Here is a 14,477-nt window from a genome sequence, read left to right as displayed (position 1 = left end):
TCATTTTGGAGCTTTGAGATTTGACTGCCCTGCTGGATTTTGGACTTGCATGGGACCTGTAGCTTCTTTGTTTTGGCCAATTTCTCCCATTTGGAATGGCTGTTTTTACCAAGTACCTGTACCCCTGTTGTATCTAGGAAGTAACTAACTTGCTTTTGATTTTACAGGCTTATAGGCAGAAGGGACTTACCTTGTCTCGAAAGAGACTTTGGACTGTGGACTTTTTGCATTAATGCTGAAATGAGTTAAGACTTGGGGGACTGTTGGGAAGATATAATTGGTTTTGAAATGTGAGGACATGAGATTTAGGAGTGGGCAAGGGAGGAAAATAATATGGTTTGGCTGTGTCTTCACCCAAATTTCATCTTGAATTCCCACGTGTTGTGGGAAAGACTCAGCAGGAGGTCACTGAATCATGAGGGCAGGTATTTCCCATGCTGTTCTCATGATAGTAAATAAGTCTCATGAGATCTGATGGTTTTAAAAAAGGGAGTTTCCCTGCACAAGCTTTTTCTGCCTCCTGCCATCCATGTAAGACATGAATTGCTCCTTTGCTTTCCGCCATGATTGTGAGGCCTCTCCAGCCATGTGGAACTGTGAGTTCTCCATTAAACCTCTTTCTTTGTGAACTGTCCAGTCTCAGGTACGTCTTTATCAGTGGTATGAAAACAGATTAATACAGGCACTAATAAACAGCCTACCAACCAAAAACAAACAACCCCAGGACCAGATGGATTTTTACCTCTGGCTAGATTCTGCCAGAGGTACAAAAAAGAGCTGGTACCATTTCTACTGAAACTATTCCAAACAAGTGAAAAGGAGGGACCCCTCCCAAACTTGTTCTATGAAGCCATCATCCTGATACCAAAACCTGGCAGATATACAACAGAAAAAGAAAACTTCACACCAATATCCTTGATGAACATTGATGCAAAAATCTTCACAAAAATATTGGCAAACCAAATCCAGCAGCTTATCAAAAAGCTTGTCCACCATGATCAAGTTGGCTTTATCCCCAGTATGCAAGGTTAGTTCATCATATACAAATCAATAAATGTCATTCATCATATACACAGAACCAAAGACAAAAACCACATGATTATCTTAATAGATGCAGAAAGGACCTATGATAAAATTCAACATTCCTTCATATTAAAAACTCTCAATAAACTAGGTGTTGAAAGAGCATACTTCAAAATAATAAGAACTGTATATGGTAAACCTCACAGCCAACATCATACTGAATGGGCAAAAGCTGAAAGGATTCCCCTTGAAAACCAGCACAAGATAAGAATGCCCTCTCTTATCACTCCTATGCAGCATTGTATTGGAAGCTCTGGCCAGAGCAATCAGGCAAGAGTAAAAAATAAAGGGGAAGATAGGAAGTCTCTTTTTGCAGATGACAGATCCTATAATTCTTATATGTAGAAAACCCCATCACCTCAGCCCAAAGCTTATTAAGCTGATAAGCAACTTCTGCAAAGTCCCAGGATATAAAATCAACATGCGACCCTTGCTAGCATTCCTATACACCAGCAGCAGGCAAGCAGAGAGTGAAATCACAAATGAACTCCCATTCACAGTTGCCACAGAAAAATAAAATACCTAGGAATACAGCTAATAAGGGAATTGAAGGGCCTCTTCAAGATGGACTACAATCCACTCTCAAAGAAATCAGAGAGGACACAAATGGAAAAACATTCCACCGTCATGGAAGAATCAATATGCTGAAAATGGCAACACTGCCCAAAGTAATTTATGGGTTTAATGCTATTTCCATTAAACTACCATTTACTTTCTTCACAGAATTAGAAAGAAACTACTTTAAAATTCACATGGAACCAAAAAAAGAGCCTGTATAGCCAAGACAATCCTAAGCAAAAAGAACAAACCTGGAAGCATCACACTACCCAACTTCAATCTATGCTACAAGGCTACAGTAACTAAAAGAGCATAGTACTGGTACAAAAACAGGCACATAGACCAATGGAAGAGAATGGAGAGCCTAGAAATAAGGCCACACATCTACAGCCATCTGATTTTCAATAAAGCTGACAAAATCAATGCATGGGGAAAGACTCAGTATTCAATAAATGGTACTAGGATAACTAGTTAGCCATATGCGGCAGATTGAAGCTGGACCCCTTCCTTATACCATATACAAAAATCAACTCAAGATGGATTAAAGACTTAAATGTAAAATCCAAAACTATTAAAACTCTAGAAGAAAATCTGGGCATTCAGGACATAGACACAGTCAAAGATTTGTCAGGACACAGGCCTGACCAAAGATTTCATGATGAAAACACCAAAACGAATTGACAAACAGGCTCTGTTAAACTAAAGAGCTTCTGCACAGCAAAAGAAACCATCATCAGAGTGAACAGACAACATAGAGAATAGGAGAATATTTTTGCAATCTGTCCATCTGACAAAGGTTTAATATCCAGAGTCTACAAGGAACTTAAGAAATTTACAAGAAAAAAAACCAACCCCATTAAAAAGTGGGCAAAGGACATGAACAGACACTTCTCAAAAGAAGCCATACATGCAGCCAACAAACATGAAAAAACCTCAATATCACTGATCATTAGAGAAATAGAAATCAAAACCACAATGAGATGCCATCTCGTGCCAATCAGAATGGCTATTATTAAAAAGCCAGAAACAAGTAGATGCTGGTGAGGTTGTGGAGAAAAAGGAATAATTTTACACTGTTGGTAGAGTATAAATTAGTTCATGGTTCATCCATCGTGCAGGACAATGTGGCAGTTCCTCAAAGAACTAAAGGTAGAAATATCATGACCCAGCAATCCCATTACTGGGTATATACCCAAAGGACTGTAAATAATTCTACTATAAGGATGCATGCACGCATATGTTCACTGTAGCACTATTCACAATAGCAAAGACATGGAATCAACCCAAATGCCCATCAATGATAGACTGGATAAAGAAAATGTGGTACATATACACCATGGAATACCATATAGCCATAGAAAGGAACATAGAGGGAAGCAGGGACGTAGAGCTGGAAGCCATTATCCTCAGCAAACTAATGCAAGAACAGAAAGCTTAACACTGCATGTGCTCACAAGTTGTAGCTGAATGATGAGAACACATGGAAACATGGAACGAGGACAACACACACTAGGGCCTGTCAGGAGTTGGGAAAAGAAGAGCATCAGGAAGAATAGCTAATGGGTGGTGGGCTTAATACCCAGGTGATGGGATGATCTGTGCAGTGAACCACCATGGCACACATTTACCTATGTAATAAACCTGCACACCCTGCAAATGTAACCCTGAACTTAAAAGTTGAAAAAAAAATTATTTGTGATTTTGTTTTGTATTCTCTGCTAGGTGTAAGCTTCAAGGAGGCAAGGACAGGGTTACTGGCTCACCACTAGATTCCCAGCCATTAGATCTATGCCAGGCATATAGTAGAGCCTCAGTAAATATTTTTTGAATGACAGAATGGGAAAATAAGTGAAAGCAGACCATCCTTTCTGTGAACTCCCAAAGAAGCACTATTTAATTTTTATGTAGGGTCTATGCTATTTTCTTGCTTAACCTTTATTTTAAAAGTAAGCTGTATATGCTAAAAATAAAATGACTTTGTAATTGGACATAGAAAAGATGGTAGTTAGTGGTGAGCAGGGGGGAGATGAGTGAATTTCCATTTAGTGCTACAGAACATCCAGCTGCCAGGCAATAGCTGGTCCTAAAGCTCTTTGATAGTTTGGTTTCATAAAAATGAGACTAAAGTCCCTTTCCAAGTATTCCACCATGAAGTCTCAGAGAAAGCTTTAGAGCTAGTAGTTCTAGATGGGCTTAATGGTTAGTCTTTATTTTAAAATAAACAATTTCTTTAAAATTTCTCCTTTTATTGCCGATGTTATACTACTCACAGTTGCCCTTAAAGAATAATCCAGTGAGAGGTGAAACAGTTCTATGTGCAAAGGGAGAGTAGATATAGAGAAAGAAAAGATGATGGATGATGCAGATTGGATTTGAGACTTTTAATGTCAAATCTGATCTGCATGTCAACCATGTTCCTTTAAGATTCGGATTGCAGTTTTGTGATAGTCCCTGCCTTGTTCTATCTTCCGTAAAAGCTTAGGAATTTATTATTACTAGCGATTTGATGTCTTTCTCTTTTTATTTGGAAACTCAAGTTTTGTGTTCATACATTTCAAATTTTGTATGCCATTGTATCCTTGTACCTGTCACACAAGCCCGATAAGCTGAAGTTTCCATGATTCTCGTCATAGGGTTCAGAAGACAGCACTTTATTTCAGGTTTTTACTGGCCTCAAGAATTTTCTTCATCTTCTAATTTTAAAATCTTCATTTATTAATATTGGCATTGATGTGGAAATTATCTTTTTCTATCTCAAAGGAATTTTGAAGTATATGTCAAATATATCTAAGTTAGGTTACTTCAGTTATGTTTTTTGAAATGTTTACTATTTTGAGAGTTCATTTGCTCAGTTACTTTATATAGATTTTCTAAATATTGATGGCAAAGAATGAATGGACAAAAAGCATCTGAAAACTAATATTTGTAAATCTAGCACATTTTTAATGTCTAGAGCATTAGGCCATTTAGAAATCATTACACTGTTGATGAGTATTTAAGTTTTTAGTTAGATGACTGATTTTCCTTTTTCAGATTAGGACATTAGGATCTAATTAGAAAAATGCCATGGCTAAGATGCATAGAAACCTCTTCTAATTGCTTTTATAAACTGTGCGAATTATACATAAGGAAGTTTTTTGAGGGATGGTTCATTTAACTTTCATGACTATTTACATTCACATATACACACACAAAATTTTTCCACTGCATTCCAAAAACAGAAGCTTTACTAATGAAAATCAAACATATATACAAATTATTGTGAATAAAATTCAAAACTATGCTCAAGCTAGCCACCTAAAGTTATTTTTCATTTGGTATATTTCCTTTCACACTTTTTGCCATTAAAATTTTTTTTTTGTATATTTGATTGTATTTTTTTTTTTTTTTTTTTTTTTTTTTTTTAGACAGGGTCTCTTTCTGTCTCCCAGGCTGGAATGCAGTGGTGCAATCACAGCTCACTGTAGCCTCCACCTCTCAGGCTCAAGTGATTTTTGCATCTCAGCCTCCTGAGTGGCTGGTTATTTATTTATTTAAGAGAGATGAGGTATGGCTATATTACCCAGGCTGGTGTTGAACTTGGGTGTGAAATCCTCCCACCTCAGCCTTTCAAAGTGCTGGAATTAACAGGCTTGAGCCACCACACCCAACCCATTCATGTATTTTATAAATTTATTTTCTATGGTTGAGATAAAGTTTTTGTATCTATTTTTTTTCATTTAACTTCTTATCTCAAGCCTTTCCCATTTCATGAAGACATATTCATAAATTGAATTTATTGTGGCTCTTCACTGTCTCATCCCATGAAACACTGTAATGTGTTTAACACACCTCAAGTGATAGAAATTTAAGTTATTTTTCAGAAATTATAAACATTTATTTGCATATATCCTTGAGTTTCTAATTTTTTTAATTTTAGAATAGATTCATAAAATGAAATTATTGAGTAAAATGGTATGAACATTTTTAAGGCTTTGGTACACGTAGTAAATTCTTTCTAGGATATTAATACTAATTTATATTCCTACTTGCTACAAATGACAAGGCTTAATATATTTACTATAAAAGGGGTCATATAAATAAGTAGAAAAAAAAGTACTAATAGTAAAATGGCTTACAAACATGAACAGAACATTTACTAAAAAGAAAATTACAGAGAGACATCCACACTCATGTTTATTGCAGCACTATTCATAATAGCTGAGATACAGAATCAACATAGGTGTCCAACAACAGATGAGTGAATAAAGAAAATGTGGTATACATACACCATAGAATACTATTCAGCCATAAAAAAAATGAATTCCTGTCATTTGCAACAAGATGGATAGAACTGGACAATATGTTAAGTGAAATAAGCCAGGAACAGAAAGTTAAACACCATATATTCTCACGCATGTGGAAGCTTTAAAAAGCTAATTTCTTAGAAATAAAAAGAAGAGCAGAGGATTCTAGATGCTGGGAATGGTAGGGGGAAGGGAGAGCCAGAGAAAGATTTGTTAAAGAATACAAATGTATGGCTAGATAGGAGGAAAACCACTGTAAGAGGACTATATGTAACAATAATATTTTATATACTTTCAAATACATTGGAAGGTATTGAATGTACCCGCCACAAAGGAATAATAAATGTTTGAGATGATGAATAGGCTAATTATCCTCATCTGTTCACCATATATTCCATGTATCTAAACATTACTACGAATATGTACATTTCCAATTTGTCAATTAAAAACAATTTTTAAAAAATAAAATTTAAATATCCATGATATTTAAATATATATGAATGAAATTAAAATAAAATGCTATCGTAAGTATGATAAGCTATTATTCTGAAAATATTAAAAGGTAAGATGCTAACAGAGGAAGCTGGGTAAAGAGTAATAATAAAGTCTCTGTGGCTCAAGCCTGTAATCCCAGCACTGTGGGAGGCCGAGGCGGGTGGATCACGAGGTCAAGAGATCGAGACCATCCTGGTCAACACGGTGAAACCCCGTCTCTACTAAAAATACAAAAAATTAGCTGGGCATGGTGGCGCATGCCTGTAATCCCAGCTACTCAGGAGGCTGAGGCAGGAGAAATGCCTGAACCCAGGAGGCGGAGGCTGCGGTGAGCCAAGATCGCGCCATTGCACTCCAGCCTGGGTAACAAGAGCGAAACTCCGTCCCAAAAAAAAAAAAAAAAAAGTCTCTGAACTTTAACTTTTCTAAAAGTCTGAAATTATTTCAAAATAAAAAGTTAAAAAACTAGTTTACTTATATAATGGCTGTGGGTGCTTAGGTTATTCAGTATCTTTGTACTTATTGATATCACATAAATAAGCTGATGTACTCCCAGAAGTCTTAAATGGTGCATACCTAACTAGTTTTCTCAAGTCACACTTCTAGTATTAAAAAGCAAATATGGAATATTTCCAATGCATGCTCTTATTTATTGTATAGTTCTCTGAACTCACTTCATGTAAGCTTTATCTCCTTTAATCCTGTCTATATTAGGAAGCAAGCAGTAAAATTATCATGCTTATTTTACAGATGAGGAAATGAGGGCTGAAAGGTTGACTATCATGCAAAGTCATATATGCTAAAATCTTTTATTTTAATTGGTTTCATTTATATGATATGTCCATTTGGCAGAAATGGCTTACATTTTGAAAATGAATGTTTGTCTTTATTTCCAGCCATCTATGGTGTTCCCTTTTCAACAGATGAGCCTACAGACATTATACCACGAAGCTGTCAGCTAACGACAGATGTTCCACACGTCACACAGTTGCTAAACATGACTAAACTTCGCCAGACTGAAATAAAATTTGGAGGCCATCCTCTAAGATCAGCAGAATCAGGTACACACTCACGCACCTAAATTATAATGTAATATGTCTGCATCCCCCCCATAAAGTGTGATTTCCTCAAAAAGGACACTGTCCCTCATTCATCTGTATCCTTAGCACTTAACAAAGTATACTTGCAACATACCAGGGCAGGAGCTACAAACTCTGATCACTAACAAGGCCAGGAAGATAACATAAATGAATAAAGTGGGCTGGTTGCCTGAGTATTTGACACATAGAAATATTTTCAGCTTCAGCTGTGAGAGAAATGGTCGTGGTATTATGGGAAACATAACTTTAACAACTGTGCAAATAATACATTAAATAGCAATTAACACTGAGCCCCTGTGAGGGAGTTGTAGGGAGTCGTGGGGACTGAAGCCAACTGGAAGCGCCCTCAGTCTAGAAGGGAGAGCTACAATTCAGTTCTAGCCAGTGTTGCCTTGCAAAACAGCAGGCCCAGTCTCACTAGATCTCGGATTTTTTTCAAGAGGAGCTGGATATCTGAATGTTTATAATAAATCTCCCAATTTTAAAACATTGTCTAAAATTTTTCAAAGACATTCCGTGGTCCAAACAAAACATGTTGGGCCTGCCAGTATTCTACCTCTGTGATAGACACCATAGCTGTTGACCAAATGAATGAGTAGTATTTACAAATGCAGAAAATTAATGTTATCTAGATGTGTGGTTCTCAACTACCTACTTGTTAGAATCACCTCCTTACAGGCTAGAGACATTTTTAATGTTACATTTTTTTTTCTGATATCTGTCCCCTAGAGATTCTAATATAATTGGCGTAGGATAGTCCACTGGATCACTTATCCCACAAAGGTTGTCTGATTCAGGTAACACTCACAAACACTGAAGCAATTCAGAGAAAGGTTAAATGATGGTGGTAATCACAGGACATGTAGAGAGGAAGAAGTAGATCTTGAAGGTATCCAACCTATACTTATATACAAATATATATTACATAAATACTTAAAATAAATAAATTGATGTGAGACTGTTGGAAGTGTAAGATGGGGCAGAAGACTGAGCAAAGACAAGGAGATAGCAAAATGGGTGGGTATGTTTACTGAAGGAGTAATAAGAGGAAGGGCCTTAGTAAGCAGAGTGACTGTGCTGGAAGAATACGAGAGAAATGGGCTTCAGTTTTTTAAGGCAGAGGAATGGTAATTTCTGTTTTAAGAAGTTGAATTTAACAGCAGGATTCAAGGTGAATTTTGAAATCAAGTGAGACCAGAGACTAAGGAGCACAGCTAAGATGTCTTTGCAGCAATCTAAGCTTAAAATGGCAAAGGCCCAAACTCATAGTAGCTATGAAAGTGGAAAACAATGGCCCTGAGAGAAACTGCAGGAAAACTGGCAAGACTCGGTGATTCTCAGGTAATAGATGGGAGTGAAAGAATGGTCAAAGTTTGAGGGAAGTCAAAGGAAAAACAAGAGAAAGGAGATAAACGTGATATGAAAGTTTCAAAAGTGAACTCATTGTATTCTCTGTACTTATTTCATGTTCATTTATTCTTGGAGTATTTTCTATGTATCAATCTTCATCAGTATTAGGTGTCCTAAATTGTATATTCCCAGAGAACTGGGACCCATTCAGTAGCCTTTTCAGTATAAATCCTGGCAGACAACTATGTATGAATAGGCCGTACATTATTTAGCCCTTTGTTATGACATTTTCAGACTTACAGAAAATCCAAGAGAATGTATAATGAACAATCCCCATGTACCCATTACCTGCTTCAACAATTATGAACTTTAGGTAGGACTTTTTGATAGTAACACAGGCACACACAGTTGAGAATTTGCATGCTTACTATATATACTGTATTTAGATAGAGAGAGACACTGTATACAATCCATGATTATTAAAGACCCTTTAGAAAATATATACATAAAAGGATTAAAAAGATCTCACTACCCAGGCAGCCATTATAAACAGTTTGAGTCACAATTCAATCGTAATGGAAGGTTTACCACAGAATAAAATAAGTAAGAGTGTGTTCTGTAACAAATGCTATATCTGTATCTAACATGCTGTGATAACTCTCAATAACAATGCTAAACTATAAAGCATATCAGATAAATGTTTGCAATTGTAAATGCTCTTTTTTTTTCTAGCTTAATGTTTTAAGAATTAATTATGTCTTTAAATGAAAGTACAAGTCTATATCCAGATATTTTAAGTGTCTTTTTCAATTTAAAGTTCAATAACACTTACAATGTGTGAAATTAAATGGAAATTTGAATAAATATTAATTGCATCATTAATTTAATGTTATAGTTAAACACAAACTTTTTCATAGGGCATATTTGAACCCAAGTCATAAAAGAGGATATTAATATATATTTTGCAACTTCCATAAATGGGCTCTCAATGCATAATGGGGAACTTGAGTCATATATACAGAAATGAATAATTATCATCTAATAGCATATTTCTTCTGTTCTGTGAATCCTAATTATATTTATATTCATTGGTAACCGTAGGGTTTATGATTGCTCTTCTTTTTTTTTTTTTTTTGAAACGGAGTTTCACTCATGTTACCCAGGCTGGAGTGCAATGGCGCGATCTCGGCTCACTGCAACCTCCGCCTCCTGGGGTCAGGCAATTCTCCTGCCTCAGCCTCCTGAGTAGCTGGGATTACAGGCACGCGCCACCATGCCCAGCTGATTTTTTTGTATTTTTAGTAGAGACGGGGTTTCACCGTGTTGACCAGGAATGGTCTCGATCTCTTGACCTTGTGATCCATCTGCCTCGGCCTCCCAAAGTGCTGGGATTACAGGCGGGAGCCACCGTGCCCGGCCGATTGCTCTTCTTAAATAAATCTCATTGCACATGTACACCAGCTAAGATTACACAAACATAAGTTGCACTTTGTGTTTCTCTTTCTGTAAATACTTTTCAATTGCTGCTTTTGACATTTGTGAGCTTGGAAGCTTACTGTCAGAGAATATAGCAATCATTCTTGTTCTTTGTGTAAGCTGTTTGAAAGGTGTAGCTGATGAATAAAGCCCAAGGACAGGCTTTTTAATCATGGGAAAGCCAAGAATTATTTCTTCATTTGAACTACTTGTTTTTGTGTCTTTCTAAAAAAGTGGACTCCCCACAATGAGATTTGAATTGCATGAGAAAATGTGTTCTCTTTAATTGACTATGGAGTACTCATGTAAATTGTAGTATTTTATTATAAATGCACATAATGAGAAATCCCAATGAAACCTCTAGAGAAAGAAGTAGCTGTTTTCTGTGGGTGCTTTCTAGTGTTTTCATACAAGCTGAAAAGAAAACCTAAAAACTTGTAACTGTTTTGGAGTGCATTTTGTTGAATAGCATATAACTTGATCAGGCACATTTAATGAAACTAATAAAATAATTGTGTTTCCAAAAACCACTTATTTACACTATTCACTTTGTAAATTCTCAGTGCAGATTAACTAATGACTATTGCGGAAGATTGTGGAATCTGATGATCTTAGTTTCATTAATGGGACCCCAGTTTAATTGAACCAGAGAATCAGATCTGGTTATTGAAGTTGAGCATTCAGCTACTAGTGACAAGATGTAGTGGTCCACTAAGCACAAATCAAAACTAGTAATTTACTTAAAAATTACAAGGCAGCCTTCCCAAGTGCCCTCCTGTCCACAGCAGCCATCTTACTGGATTTTTACTCCTTTGTAAGTCAGAAGAGACTGACATCCCTAGCTCCTAGCACAATTGCAAATGGGTAAATTAATACATCAAGCAAAACACATGGAATTAAAAAAAAAAAAAAACATGAAATAATCATCTATTTTTGGCAGTGGTGAAATCTTTATTAAAAATTCTTCTCTTGGTTATACACTATGAAAGCAAGATTCAAATTTTTTAAAATCCACTGTGAAGTAAGATAACCTAAAAGGAAAAGGAGTTAGATTCTGACTTCAGAATAAACCAAGACACTCATTAATTTCTTCTTTTCTAAACTCAGACTTTTGCTTAGCCTTGTCTTAGGATTGTTGGTTAAAGAGATCTCACAATTTTTAGTTCTAAGGTGTGATAATTCAAAATAAACTACATCATCACTTACGTTTGAATCATGTATCCTCTTTCCTATCGTCAATAAAAGTGAAACATAACTAATGACATTCCTTCGTTTAAAAAAATTTAAGTGTAAAATAATATCCATTAAATATGGATCTTATTGATCAATATCTGTGGAATCTTATAGAAAAACGTCAAAAACCATTGGTAGAGTGAATTTTAATTTTTCTGTAAATTTTCTGCCAAATATTGAAAGAACTTTATTAATATAAAACATAATATTGAATGCATTTAGTCAGTTTGACAATTGTGTTACTTTAGCAGGATTGACTCATACCTACCTTTATATTTCTTTTTTAGATGTTTATGACTACATTGCTTGTAATAGCAAAAACCTGGAGACAAACTACTTGTGTACAGTAGGGAATTGACTCAATAACCACACAATAAGATATCATTGCAGTTTTACCAAGAATGATCTGCTCTGCCTGTGATGGCCTGGAAAGGTCTCAAAGCTGTGTCAGTCAGTGAAAAGTAGAAACCAAGAATGCTGTTTCAGTATGATCTCATTGATAGAAATAAAAAAGATAGTTACCTACGTATGATATATGCATACATTTTTTTAAGGAAACACAAGAAACTTGATAATTACCTTTGAGAACAGGGATTAGTGGAGATAGGAGCAGTAAGACAAGTCTTTTACTTCTAGTTTTATATCCTTCTCTATTACAGAATTTTAATTTTCCAATTATATTCATGATTTATGTCAATGATTGTATTATGTCTGAGTAATTATGGGACATTTCTGGTTTCTTCTTTATACTTTTCTGTATTTTGAAAAATTCTAAGACTTGTAAAATTAAAATACATTTCTCTGTTTAATATCAATATTTTAATTAAAATATTTAATAAGGAAATCAAGAATTATTAGCAAAGTCTCTGTATAAATATTAAACAACTTTTTAATTTATGGTTTAATAGGGAAATATATAATATATGGTTATCTATGCTATATCAGTATGAATTTTGAGAGACTTTAATTGAACTGTGACTTTTCAGATACTTTTTCACTACTGGTGAACTCAGGACTATAATATCAATGCCCTCCATCAACCCCCAAGACACTCTTTCTGTCACATCACCCAGTTTTTACTTTCAGCACAGCATTTATCGCTACCTGATATTTTCCTGTTCACTTGATTGCTTCCTTATTGCTGTCTTGCCCACTAGAATATAAGCCTGAAAACTGCAGGATCCTATTTATTGTTGTATTCCTAGCACCTAGCTCAATGCTTAGTACTTTCCAGGAGCTCAGTAAATATTTGTTGATTGAGTAATTAAATGAAAGAATGACATACTACTAGCCAAATGATTTGAGCAGATAAGGGTATTTAGCAATAAATCATCATCATTATAATCAGAGCTACCATTTAGTAGTTTTTATTGTGTTCTAAGCACTGAACCCTTTACATAGTTTATACATTTAATCCTCTCTCACATCTTTTTATGTAGATACCATCATAATCACCCTTTTATGATTCATACATAACTGTACATATTTCTGGGGTACAGCATGATATTTCAATTCATGTATAAACTGCATGTAATAATCAAATCAGAGAAGTTAACATATCCATCACCTTGAGCATTTATTATTTCTTGGTGATGAGAATTCAAAACCTTCCTTCTAGCTGTTTTGAAATATACAATACATTATTGTTAACTTTACTCAATAATCACCATTTTGTAGATGAGGAAACTGAGGCTTGCAAAGATCAAGTAGTGACCTGTGGGCCTGGGATTTGACCAGGCAGGCTGCTTTCAGAGGTGCATTCTTAACTGCTGACTCCCTTTAAGCAATTTCTCATTACCATAATAGTTTTAAGCATCATTTTCCTAGAAGGCCTTCTTCTCTTCTTCTCTTGCCCTATTTCCAAGCCCAAATGATGGAAATTATCTACCATGGCTCGTAAACAAGCTGTGCTGGTTATCCAAAATGGAAAGTTTTCTTGAAATTATAAACTTGTTTCCCTAAAAAAAAATTTATTTGCTCATTAAGAGTAAAGAAAAAAAGTAGGCCAATTCTGACTTTTTAATAAATTAAGAGTTTATGAAGAAAAGCAATATCCTGTGCTTTATTACTTTTTATCGTGTCTAAATATCCTAACTTTACACACAAATGATATTTATACATTGTCTAAGGCCCTACTCCAGTTAAGAGGAGAAAAAGATCTAATTTTAGTTTTTAATATTATTTTATTGCCTTTCAAAAAGTATCTTAAACTTTTTATTAATGAGGTAAAGCTAAGGTCTGGTTTTAATTATTTACAAAAGTTGAAGACATTTTAATTGCGCAGGGCCCTTCCTGCTTTAGTCATTTGCCTATTTGCTTTTCTTTTCATTGGGCTTTCTGGGTTTACAGACTTACAGTCCTCCAACAAGTCTAAAAAAGCTTTTAATTAAAATACTTTGCATTGGGCATGCAATCTCAAATTAGCCACAGTTGCCCTACATTCTGCATGTGCCTGCTTGCCATGTGTGTGTTACCTGCCTGGTACTGAAGCCACTTCAGTTTGCCCTGCTCCCTTTTTCCTGCCCTCCCTGGTCCCCACAGCCCTATTTATCCCCTCTGAAAATGGATATTATGGTATTATGTTCTGTGTTGGATTCCTCGTAAACCTCATTAGTCCTCATCACATGCACTGAATTAGCATATTCATGCAGTTTTGATACTTAATCTATATAATCATTAATAAACCCAGTTTTTCAGGTAGCAAAGCAAAAATTTTAAGTTAGATAGCTTTACAAAATTGCAAAGAAAATAAGTGGGTATGGGAAGAATCTGCTTCAATGACCTCCTGATCCACAGAGGGCATCATCATATGTGGTTAAAACACACACACACACACACACACACACACACTCTCTCTCTCTCTCTCTCTCTCTCTCTCTCTCTCTCTCTCTCTCTC

The 14,477-nt window shown here is 35.4% G+C and overlaps 1 protein-coding gene across 8 annotated transcripts in view; it reads left to right on the top strand.

Annotated features, from left to right (window-relative positions):
- The window catches only part of CUNH3orf67 (chromosome unknown C3orf67 homolog), a 287,002-nt gene that overhangs the window by 150,802 nt on the left and 121,723 nt on the right, over positions 1-14,477 (top strand). For 7 of the 8 annotated variants that reach the window (XR_004272463.1, XM_032290323.1, XM_032290320.1 and 4 more), the window contains one exon: positions 7,319-7,483. Coding sequence is in view for 7 of the 8 variants with exons in the window: in XM_032290323.1 (XP_032146214.1) it covers positions 7,319-7,483 (165 nt within the window). In the remaining variant the exon portion in view is untranslated. Of the gene's footprint in view, positions 1-7,318; positions 7,484-10,921; positions 11,213-14,477 lie in introns of those variants that run through there. The other variant, XM_032290325.1, reaches the window with a different exon arrangement.

Source organism: Sapajus apella, unplaced genomic scaffold (assembly GCF_009761245.1).
Source record: "Sapajus apella isolate SASKATOON/1434 unplaced genomic scaffold, GSC_monkey_1.0 scaffold23, whole genome shotgun sequence".
Taxonomy (NCBI): domain Eukaryota; kingdom Metazoa; phylum Chordata; class Mammalia; order Primates; family Cebidae; genus Sapajus; species Sapajus apella.
This window is presented reverse-complemented; position numbering and strand designations above follow the sequence as displayed.